Source organism: Abramis brama, assembly GCF_963993115.1.
Source record: "Abramis brama genome assembly, chromosome: 21".
NCBI lineage: Eukaryota > Metazoa > Chordata > Actinopteri > Cypriniformes > Leuciscidae > Abramis > Abramis brama.
This window is the reverse complement of record NC_139983.1, coordinates 27,025,811-27,053,431: the sequence shown is the minus strand read 5'-3', so window position 1 is coordinate 27,053,431 and position 27,621 is coordinate 27,025,811. Positions and strand designations below refer to the sequence as shown.

The 27,621-nt window shown below is 36.4% G+C and overlaps 2 protein-coding genes across 13 annotated transcripts in view; both read left to right on the top strand.

Annotated features, from left to right (window-relative positions):
- dtnbb (dystrobrevin, beta b) overlaps positions 1 to 9,384 on the top strand; it is a 46,300-nt gene extending 36,916 nt beyond the window's left edge. For 3 of the 8 annotated variants that reach the window (XM_084097036.1, XM_084097041.1, XM_084097035.1), the window contains 9 exons: positions 967 to 1,057; positions 1,330 to 1,415; positions 1,641 to 1,754; positions 2,501 to 2,597; positions 2,760 to 2,780; positions 4,554 to 4,713; positions 5,060 to 5,149; positions 5,230 to 5,283; positions 6,513 to 9,384. In XM_084097036.1, coding sequence (XP_083953162.1) covers positions 967 to 1,057; positions 1,330 to 1,415; positions 1,641 to 1,754; positions 2,501 to 2,597; positions 2,760 to 2,780; positions 4,554 to 4,713; positions 5,060 to 5,149; positions 5,230 to 5,283; positions 6,513 to 6,562 — 763 coding nt within the window. In that variant the 3' untranslated portion in view covers positions 6,563 to 9,384. Of the gene's footprint in view, positions 1 to 963; positions 1,058 to 1,329; positions 1,416 to 1,640; positions 1,755 to 2,500; positions 2,598 to 2,759; positions 2,781 to 4,553; positions 4,714 to 5,059; positions 5,150 to 5,229; positions 5,284 to 5,659; positions 5,681 to 6,367; positions 6,402 to 6,512 lie in introns of all 8 variants that reach the window. The other 5 variants (XM_084097042.1, XM_084097038.1, XM_084097037.1 and 2 more) reach the window with 4 other exon arrangements.
- A 1,583-nt stretch (positions 9,385 to 10,967) lies between these two features.
- dnmt3ab (DNA (cytosine-5-)-methyltransferase 3 alpha b) overlaps positions 10,968 to 27,621 on the top strand; it is a 52,161-nt gene continuing 35,507 nt past the window's right edge. For all 5 annotated transcript variants that reach the window (XM_084096682.1, XM_084096681.1, XM_084096683.1 and 2 more), the window contains exons 1-4: positions 10,968 to 11,128; positions 12,954 to 13,045; positions 16,885 to 16,989; positions 23,404 to 23,746. In XM_084096682.1, the coding sequence (XP_083952808.1) occupies positions 12,968 to 13,045; positions 16,885 to 16,989; positions 23,404 to 23,746 (526 nt within the window). In that variant the 5' untranslated portion in view covers positions 10,968 to 11,128; positions 12,954 to 12,967. The remainder of the gene's footprint in view (positions 11,129 to 12,953; positions 13,046 to 16,884; positions 16,990 to 23,403; positions 23,747 to 27,621) is intronic.

The following is a 27,621-nucleotide window of genomic DNA, read 5'->3' as shown; positions in this document are numbered from 1 at the left end:
AACGTCTGGCATCGAAACAACCCTCCTAATGAATCACTCCCCTGAGACGGTGAGAGTTCAGGCAGGTCACAGGGACTGACACAGCAGTAAAGCTCCATGCAACTCATTTATTATCCCGCTGTATTATCAGACTAATATAATATTTGTGTTACTTTTGATTGATGAATGTGGCGTGTGCATTTTCATGAGTGTGTGTTTGTGTGTGTGGTATCTATCTGCCAGAACACACGCATATTCACACATACGCACGTGATTCACTCCTAATTGTAGAGCACTTAATGAGGAAGGAAAACATATGCTCCATCATCTGCTCCAGCCATATGCCAGACCCTATAACATGAGACCCAGACACACCTCCAGAGCCCCTATGCATCCACTGCACATGTCTGTGTTCTACATCCATTCAGACAAACTGACAAAATGTGCTTGAAATGTACTAAAAATATTGTATTATATATATTGTATAAATATTATATCTTGACTTTTATGTATAATAAATGTACAGTAGACAACATTTGAAGTGGATCAAAACCTTTCATCGGAGTTGTACACACAATTTTGAACAATACCCGTTCTTGTCTTAGGACAACTTTGCTGAACTTTTTTGATCCACTTCAAATGTTGACTACTGTATATAAAATTGCTGAAACACTTATAATTGATCTTGACTGTGTATAATAAATGTATATAAATGCATATTTTTACCACGAAAATGTGAAAAACGAATATTATATTATATTATATTATATTATATTATATTATATTATATTATGAGAAAATATATTTTTCTCTGATTATATTTCAGAGTAGCTTCTCCAAAATCTTTTCCTGATGGTCATCTATCATCTCAGAAGTTTCATTACTCACGTTGATGTCTGGAATGCACATCTGTCTCATGCTTCACCACTCTCTTCTTCCTGCTGTATGTATTTCTTCTTATTCTCTCTCTCTGTGTGTGGACAGTAGCACTCTTGAGAGTCCCAGCAGACTGGATGAAGAACACCGTCTCATCGCTCGATACGCTGCTCGTCTGGCGGCGGAGGCCAGCAACTCCACTGTGAGATTCAGTTCACAAACACACTCAAATTACACCTCTCCATACGTTACAGGGGCGGGCGAGAACGTCTTGTTAATGAAGTTTACACAAGAGTACACATTTGTTTCATTGAGTGGAATATATTGGAAATCAACTGCATGTTTAGTGATATTCTTTTTACTGTACATCTGGCTGTTATGCACCCATAACTTAATGTCTTCATTTAACAGCATCTTTCTAATTAGTTTTGTGCATAATTCGTAATACACTTGTCTAATTATTTTGTCTTTCAGCAATGCCCTCCAACTGATCTGAGTTTCAACTTTGATGCTAATAAGCAACAGAGGCAGCTCATCGCAGAATTAGAGAATAAAAACAGGTGGGTTTTTAAACGGTTGGATGTTTTACAGATCTCTAAATTCCCATATGGAGTCAGAGCTTTTACTCTATGCTTGTTTGTTACCATTATTAAATGCTCTTCAAATCCCACAGCTAAATTAAAGTAACTCATTATGTATTCATATTTACCGTCCCATAAAAGAATAATGATCACGAATTGAGTGCATTCAGTAAGTGCCGTTTTTTGTGTGCGATGTGTACGTAGGGAGATCCTGCAAGAAATCCAGCGCCTACGTCTAGAACATGAACAGGCTTCTCAACCCACCCCTGAAAAAGCCCAGCAGAACCCCACTCTACTGGCAGAGCTACGACTGCTACGGTACACGAACACAATTACACATAGGCTTTATACACGCATGCACGAAAAATAACACAACGGATATAGTGTTAATCAGAGTTAACCAGAGCATTTCAGAACATTTGAGATTGTTGGGAACTTAACCAATTTTAAATTGACTGGATGGGATTTTGCTCCCTTTAGTTATTTAAACGGAGTACCTTTTATGGGCACCAGAGGGCATGTAGGAGCCAAATGACGGTAGTTTCCTTAATAATATGTTAGTTTATGAGACAAGTGAATGGGCACATTTTCATTTCCATTATGTGCAGATTTTTCCCTCTTTGTATTAGTTTAATGGAGATTTAACCACATTATGTGTATTTCTGAGCAGTTTTAAAAGACTAAAAAGGGGTCATATTCTACACTTTTGTCCCATTGTTAATTTTTCATGACCATTTTCCACTGTCTTTTTGAGCCATATAAGGCTGATTCTTTCTTCTGCAGCTTTAAGAATAGTGTATGCAAATAACCTCTATACTCATGGTTTTGGATTCAATACCGTTTTACCATGAGCCATTTTTCCCACTTAGTTTTCATAAAGTGAATGAGTAGGTTGTGGAGAGAGATTTGCGTTTTGAACAGTACAAGGAGCTTTTCATTTCAAAAAAGCAAAGAAAATCCTGTTTTCCATCATATGTGACCTTTAAGTTATATATTTGGCAGTCATTGATTTTTATGATTCACATGGTGACTCATTTATTCATTTTGTTTGTCATTTTGTTCAGACACAGAAAAGATGAGTTGGAGAGGCGCATGTCGGCCCTGCAGGAGAGCAGGAGAGAACTGATGGTCCAGCTGGAAGGTCTCATGAGGCTGCTGAAGGTACGATACTTGTTGGACAAAAATTTGGCTCTTCATTTCCCATGGCATGTATGACAACATCATTTATTTTCTCATTCTATACTCACTTTTTTTCTCTCCACCACCTCTGTCTTTGGCGTGTCTGCTTTCACTCACTATCATCTCTCATCTTCTGGCTGACAGGATGAAGAGCAGAAACAGGCAGTAAGTGTTCCTTTACTACAGCTCAAACTTTCTGGAGTAAACACTGGGTCACAGCTGCAAAGGTTTGAGCTAACTTATGTATTGTGTATGGCAAAACACAGACATTTTCATAAAGTTAACAGGTAAAAGATTAATGGGTTGCACAGTGCTGAAAACGGAGAGGATCACTGACAAAAAGAAAATGTTCTATCATTTACTCACCCTGATTTTCTTTCTTCCATGGAGCACAAAATGAGATATTAGAATGTTCAGGGTGCTCTTTTCCATACAACACAAATACTATGAATGAAATTAGTCCGTATGACTCATATGACTTTGCCATCATCTAACATTCACTTTAAGTTAATCTTTAAAAAAAATTAGTAACACTGTTAAATGCTATCTTTATCAAATCTCAAAATGAATATGCATTTTAATACTGTACGTTATAATGCATACATTATTATATATTATATTATATTATATTATATTGTCTTATCTTTGTGTATACTATCTTTGTGACTTTTGACTGTATTACAATCAACTGTGATCTTGTAGTGAAACCTTTAGCAAATCTCAAAATAAATATGCATTTGTAACACTGTACATTATAATGATATAAAGCCTGAATTCACTTACAGTGTTTAAAATTATATTATATTATATTATATTATATTATATTATATTATATTATATTATGTTATGTTATGTTATATTATATTGACTTATAAAAATATATAAATACAGTTTATAAATATATAAAATTGCTGAAATTAATGCTTACAAATTATTTACTCAGAATTTACTACAAAAAAATTGTATGTAATCTTGTAATCATATAATTTAAATAAAATCTAAAAATAAATATGCGTATTTAAGACTGTACATTTTAATGCTGTGATGCCTAAATACACTTTCAGCATTTAAAATGATTGATTTTAGTTGTTTAGAGTTTTATTTTACATTTATTTAGACAAAACAGTATAGAATTTTAATATCAGCGGTATTTAGCTATAACATGAAAATAATTATCGGCCAGAATTTTTATAGCAGTACACTTTTTATCTTTTTTTTGTTGGCGTGTCAGTCCATTGTGTTCCACAAAACAAAGTAAGTCATATAGGTTTGGAATGACATAAGGATGAGTAAATGATCACAGAATTGTTATGTCTTTAACAGAGACTGTTCAATACTTTACTACTACAAAATGATTGATAAGTGAAAGTTGCCTAATGAGAATAAAGCATGGATATCTCATGAGCTTATCGCAGACTGTCTCTCTGGGCGATCTCTATCATGTCTGCTCCTCATAACGGGGACATGAAGCTCCCATTTCCAGTCAAGTCCTGCTGCTTTGTTCCTGTGACCCAGGGAGGGACCACGAGCCGCATGTCTTCTTGCCAAATATCAGAGACCTGCTCTCCTTTCATCAAGGCTAAGCACCTCACGTCTAATGTGACTGCAGTCTGGCCAGCCATCTGCTGCCTGGCACTGGGCCACAGGCCTTGGGCTCAGCATCAATCTGTGAGACAGTGCGGCCCTTTTCCACCAGCCTTTTGCTCCTCTGATGGCACTTGCATGCTGCTCAGTGAGCTCTCAGGCCAAAGACGCACAGAGAATGCACTACATGGAGACAACCTTAAGAAATAGATGTGATATCTATAGCCGTGTCTGCAGTAGAAGCTTTTTACCAGTGTTTCTTGGGGAGCGAGGGACCAATGGAGGTTCAGGTTGTGAAATTTAGTGACATCTAGTGAAATTTTTGCGTTCTCTTCCCTCACCCCCCTCCTACAGTCTCAGACGGGGAGTTCGCCCCACTCATCGCCCAGCCACAGTGCCAGTTGCACCATGCCTATGCCCATCCGCTCCACCTCGGCCGGCTCAACCCCCACACACACACCGCAGGACTGCCTGGCAGGGGTCGGAGATGACGTGCTGGATGCCTTCTCTCAGGGTGAGAAGTCTGATGCTTTCCATTGACATACATGATCATCCACACAAAAGGAGATGTATAGGAGATATTTAGAAGAATGTCAAAGCTGATCTTTCCTATACAATTAAAAGTAGATGGATACTGGGACAATCTTTACTGGATACTTTCAATCTTTAAGAAGGACAAGATGTACCATAAAGGTATTCTATACAACTATTATTGACTATATTTCGAGTCTTCTAATGCCACGTGATAGCTCTGAGTGAGGAATAGACTGAAATTTTAAATCACTAAATTAATTTTTTTGTTGATGTCTTTCTTTTTAGCTTTGGTTATTGTGATCTGAAAATGATCTTCTTTCTTCCAGGTGTACCAAGAAATCTCCGTAATGATCTTTTGGTGGCTGCAGACTCAATCACAAACACTATGTCGTCACTAGTGAAAGAACTTCACTCAGGTACTCTTGTAAACTTGCTTCTGTCCTCTAAGTACCTACTTCATGATTTCTGTGGTAACTAACGTTTGTAAATCTCACAGTGGATGACGGTCTGGAGGATGAAGAGGAGAATTTGCGAAATGGAAGGGAGAAGGGTGAGTCCCAAAGGCCTTGTTTGCCACTTTACCCTTATTCCTTTACTTATGTTCTCTTAGGATAACAGCTGATAAAATTTGTCTTCCATAAGCTACCAAGCTATTATTTAGAGGGATGCACAATATATCAGCAACATATCAGTCGATATTTCATAGTCACAGTCGATAATGAGAAATAATGTGTTGTTTCGACTTAAACTATGTATTTGTGCTTGACTTAAAATATTACGTTTAGTTAACTTTAGTTAAATTGGATATTTAAGTTATCTCAACAAATTTTAAGTTGTTAACTAATTGCAGCAACATTTTTTTTTATTTTTTTTTTACAGTGTGGAGATTTAATATATATATTTTTATTTTTTTCAATTTTGCATAGCCTACCATTCAAAAGTTTGGGGTCAGTAAGAGTTTTCTACCTTTTTTAAAGAAATTACTACTTTTATTCAGCAAGGGCACATTAAATTGATCAAAAGTGACAGTAAAGACACTTCTTATGTTACAAAGGATTTCTATTTCAAATAAATGCTGTTCATTGCTGTTTTTTCTATTCATCAAAGAACCCTTTAAAATACACGTATCATAGTTTACACAACTGTGATAATATTGATAATATTTTCTTGAGCACCACATCAGAATTTTAGGATGATTTCTGAAAGATCATGTGACACATAAGACTGGAGTAATGATGCTGAAAATTCAGCCTTGCCATCACAGGAATAAATTACATTTGAAAATATATTAAAATAGAAAACGGTTCATTAAAAATTTCACAAAATTGCTGTTTTTACTGTATTTTGATCAAATAAATGCCGCCTTGATGAGCATAAGAGATTTTCTAAAGAGAATCAAATGTATTTACTTGCAACAGTTAAAAAGAATAAGTTTTTAGCATTTTAGTTTTAATTTATAAACACAAAGTCGTAAATCTGAATTATCGGATATACAGTAAAGAGTTGCATTTTAATATCGGTGCATCCTTAGTTATTTAAAGGGATTAAACATACACAATTTTTAGCCTACAGAATCTAGTCATTAGTTGTCAGTAGTTTCTCGGTTTGATTAAGGCCTCTTTTCTTTCTTCTAGCTGAGTCAGAGTAAAAGAATATAGAATATTTCATGTAAGTACAATTGAGAGCATTGACTAGTCCTGCCCTTAATGCCAAAGTTTAATATGTAATGTGCAATGGCGTCGTCATGACTCCCTAACCTTAAATTTGTGTTTTGTCCAGTGTCATCGCTGAAGCATTCTGGGAAAAGGCAATCCGCCCCTTCATTCTAAGCCCCAGGAAAGAACCAGCGACATCAAAACCTCCCTGGCATTCGCACAAATGCATGCTCTTCCCCAACTGGGTTTCACTATGTGAAAAAAACTCTTCATCACATCTTGCACAGAGCAAGTTGTATTTATTAGGAAGTATATAAATATATACAGTATATATATATATATATATATAAATAAATATAAATATAGCTCTATGTCTATCTGTATAAACCCATTGTTATCATGTTACCCATGAGAATGGCTTGTTTGTGCTTTCTTAAAAAACCTTTATGAATTTGTGATTACTACTCTCTGAAACGAACGCACTGTGCATCTTCATGACGTCACTCACTCAGATCGATATAAGCTGTAGCTATTTTTCCAGATGTTCCCCACGCAGGAAGCTTTTTTGTATAATTAGTGATGATTTTTGTGTTTTAATGCATGGAGTGGCTCTGCTGGATAGATGGAGAGGGCTTGTATTTGCTCTGCATGCGACATTTATGCCTGCTCCGTCGCTCCTTATAGTCCTCTGATCATCAAACCGCTGCTTCTGCATCACGCGCATCAGAACCACCATATATCAGGGACGTCTCGTAGAGCTCGCCGTTTGTCTGGGATTTCTGCTTCTGTGTTAAGTTTAGCCCGTCGTTGTGGCCGTTGTTTTAGCGCTTCAGTATTGCCTCTTAGTTTAGAGTACCGCATTTGTATCTCTCTGTATTTCTGGAGAGCATAAAGGGACTTTGATGGAATGCGGATAGATTCCGTATATCCATAAACCAGCTTTGCCAGCCATCTTTGAGTGCACACGTCTCTGTGTAAAAGTTACTTCAAAAGCTTTATTGAGTTCAGTTATTGTGTATATTTGTGTGAAATAAATGAAACAAGTGCTCAGGGACTGTTGAGAGAGGAACACGGTAGCAATACTTGTGAACAAATTGGTGGAATTTACTTTGACCCTCCCAAAGGTCAAAAGTCAAAGATTAGCACAGGTCATAAAATCTTTATGGAATGGCTGAGGCTGGGAAACAGAAACGGTATTGTGTGGAAGCCCATTTCTGCCGCATAAGAAAAATGCTTTGGTAAATCATAATTACGCGATAAAAGTCTAAATTATGAGATGTCACAATTATGCAATGAAAATTATAACATAAAACAAAATGATATGAAAGTCAAAAGTTTGACATAAAAGCTGAAATGATGACAAAAGTTATAATTATAAAGTAAAAATATTACATAAATAGTCAAAATTGTGAAAATTAATAATTAAAGTCACAATTATGAGAAAGTGTCAAGTCAAAATTGACATTAAAATAAATTGACAGAATCGAAATTGTTATAATTATGAGATAAAAAGTCAAAATCATGATGTTTTATTGTCATAACTGACAAAGAAAAATCACAAATCGTATACCAAAATTGTTATAATTTTTAAGTCATGATTTTGACTTTTTATCTCATAATTATGATTTACCAAAGTAGAATTTCTATAGTGTTGCAGTGTTAAGAAGAGTCTAAAGCTTTATTGTCATGAGGAAGACTTGAATGAATTTGACTTACTGTACTTGAATCAGAAGGAATTCAGGTTCAATAATTACATTTCTCTAATTATTATACATATGTGGCTTTATTATACTCGTGATTTGTTCTTTGTTAGGTAATTACCATTATTTAAAAAACACCTTTTGTTTATGACTGCTAACATTTGAATGTTAAATTAGATAAATCCATTGAGCAACAATGGTGTAGAATATTAAGATTCTTTGACATTTATGAGGGTCTCAGTTGGTGTAATGATTCATTCACTGTTTAATACTTTTTAAAATGCTTGTAATTCTGCATAAGGAGGTCTTTTGAATGGCTACAATATGAACAGTGAGGTCTCATTCAATGTTTTACACTGGAAAACAAAGTGTCGCTTCTGTTATAGTGGGTGAAAACTTATATATTTGCTTTTCAAATCGATTTTTACATGATCATAATGCTTGTTCTGTGATTCAGTGAAAGGGATATAAAACACAGTTGGGAATTTAATGGCATTGTTTAAATTTGCAAGAACTAATACAGCTTGAATGACCGTACAAAATACTCTCAGATGGCAAGTTTGAAAGTTCGATTATGTTCCAACATTTGCTACAAATATGAATGCAATCTTCTGATGTAGGTGTGTGCCTAGATGTACTGTATAAAGTGCTGTATAAAATAAAAATTCTGCACATGTGCAAGTCAGCCCTTAGATAGGAGTTTTAGTATGTGACTTAGTCGGAATGCAGTCATTATTTACCTGTGATTTTTGGAGAAAAAAAAATATTGTTCTGCCTTTAAAAGTTGTGCCAAACTGTTTGCCAACCTGTAGTGTGTCTTTTAGGTCTTTGTTCTGTGTATTTGTGTGTGTTAAACCACAATTTATTGATTATGAATTTACTGAAGCAGTCCATAGAGAGGGTAACTAATTATGGGGTGCCTTAAATGGTTGAAATACAATACAGTTTAAGAGGAAGGAACCCTGCTTGAAATCAATTTCAAGCATCATTGCGGATTTATATGTTACAGATGGGCCCCCAACAGAGGACCTCCTATGTTATCAAAGTTTGACGAAACACTATTTCAAAAACTAAATCTGGACCATCAGGTTTTAGTTTCTTCAGCAACTTGTGCATTCATTGTTTTTAAAAACCAACTGTCATTTGAAGCCACAAACACTGTTTAATTATTTCATTTGAGGGTTTTTGCTGCTGTATACAATCATTTATTGCAATGGTTTACGTCCGTATTTATGTTTACGTCACCCCTATGTCTTTTTGTAAACTATTAAAGGGTAAAGAAAACCTTCAAAGGGCGATGAATGTGTGTGTGTGTCTACTGAATAATATTCTGAGTTATACAGTATATCAGCTCCTATAGGATTGAGTTCAGACCTGTTGTCAAAGGGACCCTGTGATTAAGGGGTCACACATACAGCAGTCTTGATTGAATTACAACACATTTAGGCCACAGACAACCATGAAAATTGTACCTTTCCCAACTCCTTACTTCCATGTAATTCATGTGACTTTTCTTTTTTTTTTAGTGCAGCACAAAAGTAAAAGTTAGGCAGAATAACTTGTATTGTACAGCTGCTTTGATACAATCTGTATTGTGAAAAGCGCTATACAAATATACTTGATTTGATTTGATTTGATTTGTAGGCGTAAGCAGTTTTCTGTGAGATTTCGTAACCAACCCCCTCCCTCCCATTTTTTTTTTACTGAACATGTTTACATAAAATGGGCTTGTCCTGAAAAAGTCTCAGGGACTTATAGACTTTATACATAAATCACTCATAAGGCAAGTCTATGCATTGGCGGCCATCTTTGTAACACCCTCAGGCAGCTATTTCCAATTTCCAGTTATGCTAGTACAGCTGAAATTGTATCTTTAGCTCAGATTATGTTAAACCAAATTTTTCCAGGCCTATTATTTAGGCCTGTTCCAGCTGTAAACAAGATAATGCCTTCCAAACGTCTATCAAAAATGTGACAGGCTCTTTTAATGTTAAGCCTAAGCATTACAGTTTCTCTTATTAATTTTTAAACACTGGGAAAAAAAAAAAATTGGTGTAGAATTCACTTTCACTCGGAAATTGCAAATAAATTTCACAAATAATTAATACAAAGAAACAGCAAGTAACACATTGATTTAACAAAATACTGAGGCTATGTTTACTCAACAAAAGAAAAGTTTCCCTTTCCGTTTTTTCGTGTACAGACTACAACGGAAATAGGGTGGATTTCCATTTCATTCCAACTTTAAGGTAAAACAGCATGTCTAATTTTCACAACAAATGTTTTCCAGAATTTTATTCCAGACATGTTTTTCAATATTGCATTAGCTAAATGTTCGGTAGGCTACCCTAGCACACAAAAGTACCCTTTGATTGGACGCTATGGCTGTATGTCACAGCCTCGTTTTCAGTAAATATGTGTATTCCTTGAATACATTATGATATTGCCACGCTCATCAATAATCGAACTGTGTGTGAACATAATGCAGCACTCTTAAACAAGACTGTGTTCTGCCTCTGTGTGTGTGTGAATGTAGGCTATAACATCAGCCTCCAAAATGTCTTAAAGTCACAATGAAACGGAAGTAAGGACAGATATTTTTTTCTACATTGTGACATCCTGTACATCTGAGTGCAACAGATTATCGAAAAAGATGGGGTTTAAGCTGACTAATTGATTGGAGATGTCCTGCATACGTCACCAAAGAGAAGTGTGTTGTTTTCACTGGAAGATCCAGGTATGACGTTTTGATTAAAAACATACATATATTGTATGAAACGTTCACAATAAGATCTATAGGATTTAGAAAATAGGGGTGAAGGTTCAGTTATGACTCTCTACGCCCGTAATACAACTGTCTCTAGGACCCGCGCGGAGCTGCTGCCGGAGCGCTGGCCTCTGCAGTGCGAGTGTGAGCGGAGCATCTGGAGGAGAGCTGGCCGGCTGGGGAGGTGGTGGAGGACGGGGAGAGCGAAGCAGAAGGAGGATCCGGGAGTCAGCGAAACCATAAAGGGGTCAGGCCTGGAACTTGGCGAAGCGGGTAATTAACATTGCGATCCGCTTGTGTAAAACCTAAAGCCGCCATCGAAATAAGTCTCCGCCGTGGGGTTCCCAGTTTTTTTGGGGACGATACGGAGGGGGGCGGCTAGATGTGGCCAGTGGTTTTTCCTGGTCCTACAGATGTGCGATTAATGCACTGCGATATGCGCTTGAACTTGATGAGCGTTCATTTGTGGCGCCTCGTCAATCCGCTCGATTTGAAACAATGGCTATGTGTTTCAAACCTAACGAGCTTCCTACTTAGACAGCATTTGCGGACACTATTCCGTTTCGCACGCGCTTATGATGCCCAAAAATAGCAAAAGACACGCTTGAGATGCCCAAAAGTGCTGTCTAGGTAGGCAGCTCACCTAGGTTTTGAGAGCGTCTCATTTTTAAGCCGCCGTGGCCGTTTGGAAATTACTGTCATTTAATAGCGCCGAATAATCCGAGTAGGCGGATGATTATAAAGCTTTTGATGCATTTATAAGACTGTGATAGACATGTGATCAATTAACACCTTGTGATTGGGTACCTGTGTGACACATCTTACCCAGGTATTGAATATTAATGACTTCCGCCATTGCCCTTGTATAATTTTACTATTTAGACCAGAGATTACGTCAAATACCAGTTACAGTTATTGTTTGTACTGTAGAAACTACTGTATGGTTACCAGGGTGATTGTTTTGTAAGAGTTAAAGGAATAGTTCTCCCAAAAAATGTAAATACCGTAATTCAGTGAATAGTCACCAGTGGCACTTTTGGTCTATAATTCAAATCTTTTGAAGCCATATAGATTTGAACTTTCAAATCTCATTTGTTATACAAATGTTATACAAATTTCGGCATCTTGATTGATTACAAAACATATGAAATCCAATGTAGTTTGGCATCAAATGAGAGTTGAGAGTCAACAACTTTTTTTTTGTGGTCTGTTTTACAATGAAAGTTATCAAATGAACACTTGGAATATAGCACACTAGTCATTTGAGTGACTTTTATGATGTTTTTTTTGTTATTTTTGGAGCTTCTCAGCCCCTGGTCACCATTTACTTTCACTGTCTGGAAAAGAGCAACGTGGACATACTGATAAACCTCTTCTTTTGTTTTCCTCTGGAAGAAAATATGGTATACAAGTTTGGAACGACATTACAATAAGTAAAGTATTCAGAGGACAGAGTTTTACATTTTTGGTGAACTATTCCTTTAACGATAGATTCGCCTAATTTATTGACCTCTAAATCTAATTTCATGGGACTTTGGTGTCCTACTTGTACAGAGAGCACATCGAAGCACACATACATGGCAGTGAAGAATACAATGTACATATGCCTTTAAAACTGCTCTGAGGAGAAAAATAGGAAATACCATAAAGCGAAGAGTTCATATTTCACCCCTGAGAAGGGTTTTCATGTCGCAGTAGGAGAGAATGCATACATTTTGAATACGAGACAACTCAACAGTACGTTATTATCTGGTGTATTAGACAGAAAAATTATGTTTAATTAAGGTTGATTTCTCTTATTAATTTCTTATTCCCAATGATTTGCATATATGTCAATGTTTTAACCACTTATCAGACATTAAGAAGTCTGTTACATATACATTTAAAATAATCTCATCTCACTTATTTGAGAGCAACATTTTATTGTGAAACGAGGGATCTCATAACGATTGTATAATTCTGATATTCTGAATGTTATGTTTGAGTGCTGTGTCTTCTGATTGTGGTGTTCCTTTTCACAGGGTATCCTAAAGAAGGAGGGTCATAATTTTTACATTTTATTTTTGACCTTTTTTGACTTTTGCATTGTATTCAACAGTCACTCATTTGGAGATGCCGTCCAACACAGTCACCACCGGCCCTGTATTCAAGAGCTCCGACTTCAACTGTGACACGAACGGAAATCAAATGGTAAGAGGTTAATGAGTCCTTGGACATTTTTATGATCGGCCAGCTGTGGACTCACTCAAATAAGGCTAGTTACCACATCTGTCACCTGAAGTGTCAAGGCTTTTTAAAACCCTTATGCTAATTTTGCATATGGAAAAATGGTCTTTAGCTTTGAAGAGAAAACGACAATGAAACCAAAACCTTCTAAATTAGAAACTTAGTATATTTACACATCATACAGATGACCAGGGTCGCTAGAATGATTTGAAAAGTGGTGGTCACATGATGTAATGTTACTCTTCATGCAGCATGCAATCCTTATGTCGCCTAATTAATATTCATGATACTTTTTTATATTAATTAGGTGGCATAAAATTACATTCAGTGCATGTTGGAATTACCGTAATTACAAGATTCTGACTTAGTAATTACAAGATGTAAACTTCTAACATAAAAGTTTGTAAATATATATTATATGTATATATATAGCAGTCATTTTATAATATTTCTGTTTAATTCATATAATGGATTATTGTTAGTCTTAATAGCAAGAATAATCTAAAATAAACAAAAGAGATGTATTACGGTTAAATTCAGCTAGCACAGAGTTAAATAACTATCTAATGTCACAAATAAATAAAAAGATTATTAATAAAGCATTTGCATAACGACTTTTACTTACTGTTTTATCTAGTGTTGCTATCCACCTTATTGTTCAGGTAAGAGAGGGCGCAGCCATTTGTAATTTTAATGTGTCTGGATTCCGGTGTCATTCGTTTCCAGTTATTTTGTAGCTTTTATTATTTTAATGTATTGTCTTAATTATAAACACGCTGGTTTACATTTACATTTACATTTATTCATTTAGCAGACGCTTTTATCCAAAGCGACTTACAAGGTTTGTAGCGCAAACAGTTTTACAGTTTACTGCAGTTCAATATTCTCGTTATTTCCCAATAGCGGCTAATAAATCGGAAGTCTTGGACATTCACAGAAAAAAACCTTACTTCCGTGTTATATAAACTCATAATTTCGTGGATGTGAACAGCTCAGTCCAGTCATTTAGTAATTATGGTACTTATTTAATAGCGTGTGCGCAGTATAACATTTGGCCATTAGTCACAATGGAACAAGGCAAAGTTGCACATTTTTGAAAGTTGAGGTGACGTCCTCATTTATAATGGTTTCTACCCCTCTGTTAATAAAGTCACAGGTAAAACCCCCATGGAGAAATTATTAAATGTGTAATGTGCCACTACAAGATGGATTACTTGTAAAAACATTTGATTTTTTTAATTCGTTTTAATTTTCCATTTCTGATGTTTCACGTCAAAATTAAAGGGATAGTTCACTTAAAAATGAAAACTTGTATAAGTTTGTTTCATCTATGGAACATTCTATTTTGAAGAATGCTGGCAAACAAAGAGTTTTGGGGCCAGTTGACTTCCATTGTATGAACAAAAGAACCACTGAGACATTTCTCAAAATATCTTCTTTTATGATCCACAGAATTTTTTTTTTTTGGTGAACTATCCCTTTAACTCTCTCCTCAAATCCATCAATAGCATACACAATATTTCATTCAATATGTCATTATAATTTGACATGATTAATTTCCACCGCAGGGCCATCAGGTGACAGTGTAGAGGCTTCGGTGAACATAATTAGTAAACATGAGTGAATTGTTCTGAGAGATAGTGTCTGCTCTGTGTTTAGTGACGTGGGTGTTGGTTTGTGTAGGAGAGGCTGGCGTATGCCTGACTTACAGGGGATTTCGTTCTTCCCCGCCCCTGCACCCATGGACCCGCGCTTCGCTCATGGTCCTGTTGCCTGGCAACAGTTCTTGCCTTAAATAACCGGCTGCCGACAGAAATAGAGCAAAGATGGAGACAGTGTTACTGAGTTCACACAAGGCAATGTCGATTTCTGTGCACACCCTTTGTTTTTGTTTGTTTAAACCTTTTGTTCGTTTATTTGTAATTTTGCATATTGTAATGAGAAGGTTGTGTGAGGCTAGCAGGATTTGGTAGTCATAAATGTGGGAAGACATTCACAGGAAAGCCAGAATGCTAAAAGAGCATTAATCTCCAGAACTATGATTTTAAATGAATAGACATACATTTTTGTTTTTGTTTTTTTTTACAAAAAAACCTAATGTATAAATGTGTGTATATACTATATATGTGTACAATTAAATTCAAATATAAAATATCAGTTTCTTAAAGTGCTGTCAAATCGATTAATCACGTTTAATCGCATCTATCATAAAAGTTAGGATATATATGTGTACTGTATATATATGAAGAGTTCAGATGCAAAAGCCTCTAAGTGCCATCTGAAATTTTCTTCTAGAATGATCATTTTTATAAAGCTTGTATATTTAAGTTAAGCAAATTCACTTAAATGACAATTAATAGGTAATTTGCATTGCCATTTAAGTGAAATTATTGAATTACTCTTCATATATATATATATATATAAACAGAAACATATTATATACACAAACATTTTGTTAGATGTGATTAATCGTGATTAATCAATTTGACGGCACTAATATATATATATTTCATGTAGAAACTGTTATTTTATATTTGAATTGTACATATATAGGCATCTTTGATCAGTGCTTATCTTGAAACTCGAGATGCTATTCGTACTCTGCTTGTTTAGCTTCATATCGGCTTCATTATGCACTAATGATAAGTCCCGCCATCTTTCGGCCATGCTGGACTTCTCAGTAGTCATGGCAGACTGGGACAGCATCCTCATTAGCATTCTGATTCAGAGCCGGTGGTTTCATTCAGTCCAGCCCTGAAGCTGCAGCTACATTAGGATCATCTTTTCTCTCCCATTCACCCTAGGGTGCTTGGCTGGATGAAGAGTAGCTATTGTTGTGGAGGGAAGACACGGTTGTGTTAAACAAAGAGAAAGTGAATGAGGGGAGAGAATGAACCACTGAATGTCTTTGTAACTGTGTCAAGAGAGAGCTCAGAGAGTTCGCAATCTCTTCACAGCTGTATCACCCCTCACTTTATCTCAGCTAAAAAGAAGATGCCGTTCAAAAGCTGGCTTTTCTCATTATCTAAATAACCTTGTTGTGAACGCAAAATGTAGTATGGTCTTCATTCAAGTCTTAATGTGTGCTGGCATATTTTGGTGTGTAAAGGTTAAGATTACAAACTGTAAAATTTAAGAATGAACTGATATTATAATTGTGGTCGATGTGGAACTATTTTCATGTTATGGATGATAACCGATAAATAGCCAATATTAAACTCAACTGTCTAAATTCATTAAAAATAAATCACTAAATATTGCTAATATCAGCATTACAACATCATTTACAGTATAAAAAATGGATATTCATGGATATTTTGAGATATATTACAGTGTTATTGAATTATTTGTGTTTTAAAGATTAAATTTAAGTGAGTGTTAGATGAATGCGAAGGTAATCTAAATGTGAAAATTGAGAAATGAGAAAGAATGTGTAAATATCCAATAATTATTGTTACTGATAATAAAAAAAAAGTCAATATTGACAGAAAAGGTAAATGTATATTGTATAAAAAAACAGTGGAATTTGAATAGCTTGTAGTTATTATAAAAAGTTCTGGAATGAAACTTTGAATGAGACTTTTTTTTATTAAATTCAAATATTTTTGGTTTGTTTATTATCTATTGATCTTTTTCCAATAACTTAAAATGGACAAACATCAGCCACTTAATCATTCTGAACAATATATCTGACAATGACGAGTCTCAAATCCACATTATTAAATGCAGAGAGCTTGATTTTGATCCAGTAAAGGGTCTGGTTGAGCAGTAATGGTTAATGCTGTGTGTTTCTGTCTGTTTAGAATGAGAGCTCTAGAATGGACACCATGATTATTGACGAGATGCCTTTACTCTGCGCTCCTGTCCGCAAGGTTGGACGGCCTGGCCGTAAGCGCAAGCACCTCTCCGTGAGTATCCTCGAGACTGAGCTCTCAACACTCAACCAAACCACAAAACACTCAACTTCCCCTGGGATTGGGTTTATTTTCGTTTATCCACCAGGCGCTAGTCTTGGCAGTGGTTGGGAACGGGTAAACAGCCAAACGTGGTTGCTGGTATTGACACGGGGGCACCAGACAAATTGTCTGATATTGATAAAACGTGCGATTTCCTATAGACTTAGATTGAAGAAGAGACCCGGGGATCAAAATATCGCTCTTCACTTGGGCATTACAACCACATAGCAATGCACTAAAAACCATTTTAGTCATGATTTTTCCATTTGAGACAAATATCTGTGATCATAAATGATATATTTTGTCAGAGGGTTTGAACTTCTATGAGTGTACAGCTGTTCAAAATCCTGCGACGACACAGAGCACCAAATTTTCCACTAAATTACATCATATTTTACCAAAATCATTGTACTAACTTCACCCTAGGCTGGAAGATTGCTTATTGTGCATTTTTCAGTAACACGTTTGTCTCTTCGTGTCGTGAATAAAGTCTAGGCCTCATATAGATAAATATTAGAATATAGATTGCACTTTTTCTTTCAGTTTGCACTGTTTTTAAGTAGTTAGTTCACCAAAAAATGTAAAATCTGTCATCATGTCATTCCAAACCTGTAAGACTTTTGTTCATCTTCAGAACACGAGTGAAGATCTTTTTTAATCAAATCTGAGAGCTTTCTGTCCCTACATTGACAGCTACACAACTTTTGACGCCTCAGAAAGTTCATAAAGAGATCATAAAACTAATCCATATGAATTGAGCCTTTTTGTGAGACATGAGACGTGATCGCTTTATATGATGAACAGATTGAATTTGGGCTTTTATTCACATATAAACATGTCAGTGATCAGTGAACATACTGTAAACAAGCTCTACCGAACCTTCTTGAATCGCGAGAACAAACCTCATTGGTTCTTATAGAAGCTCAAACGTGCTGCGTAATACGAGAATGAACATCATTGGTTGAGTTTGATCTTGATCTTTGTCTCCTTGATCTTGAGAATGCGAGTACAGAAAGACGCCCCCGTCCTGCTGATTTTTATACAGTGTGTGACTGGCTTTGTCAGCGCTGAATTGTGACTAGATGTCTCGGCTACAATTTATCAGGCTGACGTGAAACGCTGTGCACGTCGCAAAAAAAAAAAAATGCATACAGTGTATTGCGTACCTAAATGTTTGTGCTCTTGCTTGTTTTGCACCTTCATCACAAACCACTCAGGGCTGTTGTTAGGGAAGGAACCAATTGGGAAATGTTGTCCCGGTTCCTGGTACCTCACCAAGGTCATCTACAGTTTAGCCTATTCATTGGGTCTTAGGGAGGAGTCATAAAACCTTTGTCCCGGACATTGTGAAATTTGGGGATTGGATACTGGGAGTAAGTCCGTTCTTTTTTTATGTCCAGTCCCTAGGTAAACGTCCAACATCCCCCCATTATTCCTGTTTTTGAAAATAATCCCGCTCTTCCATAATTAATCTAGTGAGGGCATGTCAGGGCATGTGGATGTTTGGTTGCCCTACATCCTCTCCTGCCTTCCCCTGAGGACTTTCTGATTGTATTATCCTCCTATCCCGTTCCTTCAACAGATAATTGCGGTCCTGCAAGGAGAGCGATGTCTTACTCTGTGAAATGTAAGCCATGTGAAGACAGATAGAATGATGTTTGAGTCATCTCTCATAGAGGTGCTCAGTGCTGATGTGTGGAACTGTGTTAGCACTCTACGTTTGACTACCTTGCTGAAATCCCTTAGAGTTGTGAAGCCGCCTGAGGAAGACGAGGCTCTAAGTGACATATCAGGAAAGTGATGACCGAAACTTTTTTAATCTTGAACAATAATAGCATAGTTTTCCACAGTGCTAATTTTAGACTCGGACGTCTGACTTGCAAAGCAACCCCCCATTCTACCCCATCCGTGTTTCCAAAATCCTGTGCGGCAGATACACATGATGGGGATTTGTTTCTAGGTCACATAAGGAAGGTGCTTATATCAAAGCATACCACATTGTTTTGATCACTGGACTGCAGCCAGCACCATTGTTTCACAATTTTCCGGGCATTTTTGGATTCAATAGGACTTAAGGTCTAAATTTTGTTATGTACAGTAACTTTCCCATGCAAAACGTGCCACTGCAATGCTTGGTGAGGTGGGTGGTTGCCAAGACTTTGCTATGTGGGTTCTAGGGTTTTCTGAGTGGTTGCTAGGGTGTTGCTATGGCCTTCTTAAAGGGACAGTTCACCCAAAAATGAAAGTTCTGTCATCATTTATTCACCCTCAAGTTGTTCCAAACTCGCACATCTGACTTTCTTCTGTGGAACATAAAAGAAGATATGTGTGTCCATATGCGGTTCATTAGACATCATCTCGGTAGAAAAAAAATTCACAATGCCCAATTCACAAAAAATGCCCCTTATGAATCAGTTCTTTTTAATGAGTCAGTAAAAAAGACTCACAAAACAGCCATTTGTAATTTATGACAGATTTGAATGAAATGAACCTGAATCCAAACTGTGATGTATACTTTAGTTTTTTTAGACTCACCCATCAGTCTGTACTGACTGGTTGTTCATATTACAATGTGTAATTAAAGATACATATTCACAACATATTTTTGCTGTGTTTGGGTAATAATAGTATTCTAAAAATATATCACAAAAAATATATTGTTGAAATGAAATCATATGTTTTGACATTTTGAAACCATAATTTTATTATATATTTATATATATATTGATATGTTTTCCCATTCAGTTACAATTTCTAGAGTGCAATCATCAAATTGGTGCACATTTACAATAAATAACCATTCATGATAAGAATTTAGATCTGGTTCCTGAAATATAAACATCATGAAAAATCATTCTTTTGAGACAGATCTTTTCGATGAGCCAGTTTATCTTCACAAATCAGACAGAATTGTTTCTCACTGACTTTTTTTTTTTTTTTTGGTCTGTAGCCCTGCTTTCTCTCCCAAGAGCCTCTTAATGATATTTTGGTCTCTAGAATGTTTCGGGTCCCTCCCTTAATGCCTATGGAATTTCCCCCCCCCCATTTCCATCAGGCAAGAATCATAAGTCCACAAATTAGTCCATAAATCACTTAAAAATAATAATATACCACTCCACAACAAGCCACAAGATTTGAGGGATTATTCATGTCTGTTGTATTTAATTCTCAATTAAATCTAACTGCAATAGTCATAGTGACGCTAATGGACTCTTTTTTGTAAAGAGACTTCGGGGGTCTTAAAAACATTATTCTCACAGCGCCAACCGACTCCCCTCAGACGAACGGATAACATTCTTCCCATACCACCTCCCTTCTGTAATGTCAAATGAAAAATGAAGCAAACTGAAAGAATATACTGTAAGAAGGTAGAAACTCCGAATACAGCATTTGTGGGCGGCAAGTTTTCCAAAGCCACCCAAAGTCTTGCTGTGACAGGTTAGAACATCAAAGGTATGATGTTGAACAACTTGACTGTTTTTAAACCTTCTGTCATCATTCACATGACACAAGACAGTGACACAATCACTCCTGATTGAGAACGAACACAAGATCCAACAATCCAGCAGCTGCTTCGGGAGATTGTGTCTTTCCTTTCACTGGAGTAGAGTAACGGTTGTGTTGTGTCAGATCACAGCTCGATCTCTCTTTCATGAGAATGGCTTTGACAGCCGAGGCAGTGAGGCGAAGCGGCAGCTGTTCCACTAAAGAGAAATGCCACTGTCAGATTGGCGGTTCAGCTCTCCATGGGCTCCCAGTCTGTTTGTCTCTAGTATCGCCAGCCTCTCGTGTCAGTCTGGCTTTTCGCGGACATGCTAAGCAGGTGGTTGAATCCAATAAATGATGTATGTCGATGTTGTAGATTAATAGCTTGCTGTACAGTATATATAGACATACAGCACAGGGCCTTTGTGTATTTAAGGTTACTTGACAGCATTTTTATCCATCCATACACTATCGTTCTAAAGCTTGGGGTCAGTAAGGTTTAAAAAAAAAAGAAAAAATCTATTTAGCAAGGACGCATTAAATGGATCAAAAGAGACAGCAAAAACATTTATAATGTTACAAAAGATTTCTATTATAAAATAAATGCTGTTCTTTTGAAGTTTCGAAGAAACCTAAAAAAACGTATTACGGTTTCCACAAACATATTAAGCAGCACAACAGTTTTCAACATTGATAATAATAAGAAATGTTTCTTGAGCACCAATTAGAATGATTTGCGAAGGATCATGTGACACTGAAGACTGGAGTAATGGCTAAGCCATTTCAAAAATATATTAAAATGAAAAAAAATATATATTTTAATTTCACAATATTACAGTTTTTACTGTATTTTTGATCAAATAAGTGGAGCCTTGGTGATCATAAAAAAATTCTTTCAAAAACAACTTTTGAACAGTGGTGTATATGAGAAATGTGTCTGGGATATGCACAAAATGACACGGTAATATCACTAACACAAAACTTTAAGTAAACAGAAACATATGTGAATAATGGAGTTTCTTCAAAAAAACAAAAGCTTTTTTTCAAATACAAAGCAGAAATTTTTACGAATGTGCTGGTTGTACTTTTCAATGCAATTACAGTAAATGAGGATTGAAGCTTCAAAGTTTCAAAATGGCATCATGAAAATGGTTCAAATGAATTGTGTGCTTTATTCCAAGTCTTTTGAAGTTATACGATAGCTTTATGTGAGGAACACACCAAATTTAAGTCATTACTCACTTTAAATCTGTCCTTCCAGTGAGGTTTAACCAGATCAGTCAGTGAGAATCAAATGAGTCTGATTGTGAGTGAATCATCAGTGTTATTGTTCATTTAAAATAAAACTATTAAAAATCGTAACTTAAAAATTAGAAATGTTGTCTTGGCAACTAAAAAATAAGTTGAAGTAGAAATATAAAAAAATGACAAAAGCACACATCAGAATGACTAAAATTAAAAGGTATAACATAAATAACATGAAAATATAACAGATTGGTTTTATGAAATTGATAATCTGATTAATTGTAAAGATCTGACTCAAAAGAATGATTTATTCATGAATCAGACATAATTACTTTTCATGAAGACACAAAGAAAATATATATGTGGACTTGAAATTTGTCATCATATGTGACCCTGGACCACAAAACCATAGCAAAAAATACAATTTTGCAATAGCAAAAAATACATTGTATGGGTCAAAATTTTCAATTTTTCTTTTTTGCCAAACTCATTTGAATATTAAGTAAAGATCAAGTTCTATGAAGATATTTTGTAAATTTCCTACCGTAAATATATATAAAAATATTTTTCTCAATGTTTTGATTTTTTTACACCCTCAGATTCCAGATTTTCAAATTGTTGTATCTCGGCCAAACATTATTCTATCCTAACAAACCATACATCAATGGAAAGCTTATTTATTCAACTCTCAAATGATGTATAAATCTCAATTTCAGAAAATTGACCCTTGTGACTGGTTTTGTGATCCAGGGTCACATATGAGCAACTTTTATGATAATTGTGTTGTTTATGAAGCTTTAAATCTCTGCTCTCCCATGCTGCAGTAATGGTAGAAGTAGTTTGTTATTGTGCTATTTTGTGTTTCTTTGTAGACAGATGCATAGAAACATTGTACTCCCATTACACTTAATGTGTAGGAAGAGAGCTTCCGTGTCTTTGTTTCAGATTAGATTAGATGGTTCAGATAGATAGTTTAGATGTCAAGCCAAGGACATCGGAAATGGCCTCATATAGAGCAGATGAAAGATGGAGCCTAGACTGCAAATGAAAGATTTGATTTTTTACTGCAAATTGGGTCTTACTCTTTAATTAGAATAATGTGATTCATAACCATTTTAAAGTATTTTATTTTATTTTGGGCCTTTTTGCCTTTATTTACACGATAGCACAGGATTGACAAGGAAGTAAGTGAGATGGGAATGGGACAGAGACATGACCCAGGTCAGATTCACACCTCTTATATGATAATGTCATGTGCACAACCCACTGCTACACGACAATAACATGAATCAGCTAAAAACACTTCGTTTCGTTGATCAAGTTACACATTTAGAACGAGTCAAATTCATTACTATTTGCTTGGTGGTTGCTGAAGAGCATCTGACTATTTGACTTGAGTTTATATTTATTTATTTTTCCCTTCTGGTACATATATAATATAATAATATATTAATAATATAGTTTTTATATATCATGAAAAGAGGATTGTTTTTGGTAAATTTGGTTTGTTGTGTGCTAGAGGGCAAATATAATTAAAATATTGAATCTGTTGTGCCGTAAGGAGCTGCTTATTGGAGCTTCTGATTAATAATAAGCTAGCAATGCATGACAGTCTTATGTAATTTTGTGCTGCAGGTGGAGTGTTCACACGGGCCAGTGAATCAGCGGGTGGGCGTGGCTAAGCAGCACAAAGGGGTGGAGCACCAGTCATCTTTGCAGTCTCAGAATGGAGATGTAGTGAGGCATGAGAACAAATCGTGTGATGGTCGCCACCCCACGCTGGACAAGCATGCTGCGGAAAACGGGCTCCCACGCCAGTCGGGCTGTCGGGCTGAGTCCTCCTCTGATTCAAGCCTGAGCCCATCCCTGGAGAACGGATTTGTCGCCAGCCAGGACTCGGAGAAGTACGAAGAGGAGACACTGCCAACTCTGCCTCGCAAGAAACGAGGGAGACGGAAACTGGAGCGGCCCACTAAATGTGAGTTATGCTCAACCTTCCTTAGTTTCACTGCTGTCTGCTTACTGAGCCATTTGTGGGCCCAAAGCCAAGAACTTGTCATCATAATAAAAAAAATTAAAAAAAATAAAAAAATGCAATATTTAGTCACAAAACAAGTAGTATTTTAAAATGGTTTTGGAGGCTTTGCAGCTACCATTGACTTGAAGGACAAATAATTATTGTTAAATGAGCGCATTAATATGAAAATCAGTGTAATTACGCTCCCAAAAATGTAATTTGCAAACAAAAGACAGCAGCCTCCCACACTGTGTGTACAGAAGCAATTTGGCTAGAGTCTCTCTCCAGCAGCGTTTCTTATAGGATTTTGTTTTTTCAATGGGGGCACCAACTACCCCTGTCAAATATCCATTTTTTCCCAGCATATTTAGGGCATATTTAGTGCGAGGACCCTCTGTGAATTTCTCTGTTTATTTTGTTTGAATTTGTTTTTTTAATACCATTTATCACCACAAATCTGTTCTGAATGTTTATCTTTACACTTTACACTTTTAGTCATATGAGCAACCAGTCAGTAATCACACCAATTTGAGTTTTACTATATTCGCATGGTTTTATTTTATTTATTGAACTGTTGTTTTAATATCACAGAACAGTCAGAACATCTAGAACTTCACTCACCCATGTAACTTTGAACATTTTTTATATAATAAATTAATAAATACATGCAAGTGTTATTCTATTCGTAAAATTCAGAAACCCTTGTTATTAGCGACACTAGTGGCCATTAAGTGAACTGCAGCAAGCAACTTATTGCTCATGCAAGGTCTTGATATACTTACGGCAAAATTGATTTTCATTCTTAGAAGTAAAAAGAACTTTGAAATACATTTGTAGAGATATACTGTTAGTTAACAACATCCAGACGCCATCCACGCTTCTAAAAGAGCGACTGATAGATGAATAGGGAAAAATGTGCGGCACGCTTTCCTCTCAGTAACAAAATAAACACGCAACAAAAACGACAGTAGTGAGAAAACAGCAGCAAGAAAGCATCTGATCATAGCGATGTGGATGTGTTTGCACAAGCTCTGCAATTCACTGGCATCATGTCGACAGATGAAGTAATTCAAAATACACTGTTTGTTATGGTAGTTTGATTATAAAGTATATTTGAGACTGTATATACTACATAGATCTGGCTATGTAAAACTATCATTTGAATTAATCCCTTTTTCTTTGTATGACACATTGACATTACAGTACAGAATGGCTCTTTCTGCATTATCCTGAACTTAAGCATTCATTTCATGTGTAATGAATACACGTTCATGTTAAATGGCACAAATCAAGTGATTTGTTTGTGAATTTAATTGTAGTGCTGTATTTTTTATTGGGACACACCAAGCCAAGTCCGTCAGGCCGCGTGTTCCGCACCGTTGGCTTTAGTCGGACGGCGTTAGTTTTTTTGGGCCAATTCAACATGTAGAAATGGCGTTGGGCGGTCGGCGAGAAAGAGAACCCTGATTTGTTGTTCAGTTTAGCGAACAAGTCAGTGCACGAGAATAGTAGCAAAACAGCGCACAAATAAGTCAAGACGGCACAGACAGAAAGGCTGTTCTAATTTTACGTCATCTTACCCAATTGTTCCTGGGCGAATATTTTAATATTAACATGAGTCAAGTTGAATAAAGAAAGTGATCAGCATGATTGATATTAAAAACGGTAAGCACACGCTGCTTTGATAACGGTGTGTGCAGCCTGCAGCGTCGGTTTCCCTATTTGAATGACGAATATAGATAAATTTATCTGCATAAATAGACAGATATCTCCTTGCATGCAGGCGCAGAACGTGTGTGCTAGTTGATAGTGGGCGGTAGTCATTTCGGTGTGTTCAAACACAGTTTTTTTGCGACGCGAGGCGACAACACAGTCAGCTTTCTTTGGCGTCGGTTTGGTGTGTCCCTGCCTTTAAGACAACACAAATTATGTTGACTACTAGTTGTCTATATATTATTGCACAGCATTTTTTTTCCCCATTTTTAACACATATTACAATTCACAAGCTCACAGCTTGGCTAAAATGTGTATTTTCTGACGTGACACTGCAGGTTCATCAGTGGTGGTGCAGCGATACTCCTGAATATCTTTGTGCTCCAGTGTGATGGCGATGCCAATTATCAGACCTCTCTCTCTCTCTCTCTCTCTCTCTCTCTTTCCATACTTTGGGGTCAGGCATTGACCTTGATGAGAGCAGTAAGTGAAGGCTGGGTAGACAGTGCCGTCTCCATCCTGGCAGCCTGCCTTGATTGTGTGCAGTGCACAGAGAGACAGCAGGTCTGTGTTGTGGCCACTCTCTCAGTGGGGGCCATGCCAGGTGAATGGCACAATGCCCAGGGCACTTACACACTGATCCTACATCAGTCTCCCTTAACCCACTTTATGATGAGAGACGCCAACTTGTAGGCCTATGTAAAATGCTATAAAGTCTAGAGACTCCATTTATAATACTTTGGGAATCCAGTAAAGCGTCACATATCAAATAATCAAAGCATGTTGTTTGTTAGCACTGCAAACAGTGCTATAAAGGTGCATTTACACTGACTGAATCAGTATGTTAAGGGTTTTTCGGCCACACATGACACACTTGATATGGACTTGCGGACTCGTGGCCAGTCCTGTAGGTGTCCCAATTGTCATTTCACACTATTTTCCAACTGTTCATGTGGCAGTTCAAGAGTATTGGAGAAGAGTTCTGGCTATGTTGAAGGTGCTTTCTCTGCCCCTCTAAGATCGTCGAACCATAGTGTGATCAATCTTCGCCAAAATACCAAGATTTTTAGAAAGAGAGAAACTTTTGGGAAAGACTGCTACCATATGGGATAAAGAAAGTATTTCGTGTTTTGACTGTACTGTTTGGGAAACTTTTGAATCTTCAGATTAAGAGATAGAGTCAGTAATAAGAGTGCGAAAATTAGAGTTTCTTTGACGAGTAACTAAAATAGACATTTCAACTGTAATATACCCAAATGGACCTGAAGTGAATCAGTCAGGAGCCAGTGAATCAGAATTGAAACAAATTGAGAAATGTGTATTGATACCCAGCCCTTTTGAATGCCTTAATGTTATTGGAATGCAGGATAACTGGCTATAGCAATGACCACAAATGAGATTTATTTGCAGTAAATATAAGATTGGTGATAATTGGTAGAGTAAATGAATTATGCCTTTAACAATTTAAAGAGTACTTAACTTGTAAGGAACCATCTAGCGTTCCTGTCCTACAATATTGATTGTTGGGACGCTCTTGTTCAGTTTTACAGGCATAAAGAATAGTGATGCACCTATCATGATTTTTCACGGCAGATTCCGATTGCTGATTTCTTTTACAAGCAAATGCGATTTTGTTTTTCTTTAAGCAAATTTATTTGTTGTTTATTTGCTCTATAACAGGCTTCAACAAAAATATCTGTAGCCATTTGAATTTAGTGGCAACCACTGCATTTTAATCGTGATCCAAACAAAAATGCTACACACATTTATCATGAGCAGTTGTTTTTGATTTGAATTAGATTGTATAATTTCAATTTAAAGCAAAAATAGAATGGTCTGACTTTAGCTTAGTGAAATTATGCTACATAAATCATACCTGCACAAAACAAAAACAGCAGACGGACTAAATGAAAAAGCGAATTCACTCTCTGACAGTAGGTGGCGCTTATGGAACAGCAGCGAAATAGCGTTGGTTACCGCTGTACACAAAGCAGTGCTGTGCTTATAAAACACTTTAATAGGCATTATACAGAGATATAAGAGAAAAAGAAAATGCCATCGAAACTTTCCTGAAGACAGTTAGTTACCTTCAGAGATACCTGCATCCTCAATTTAATATTTAT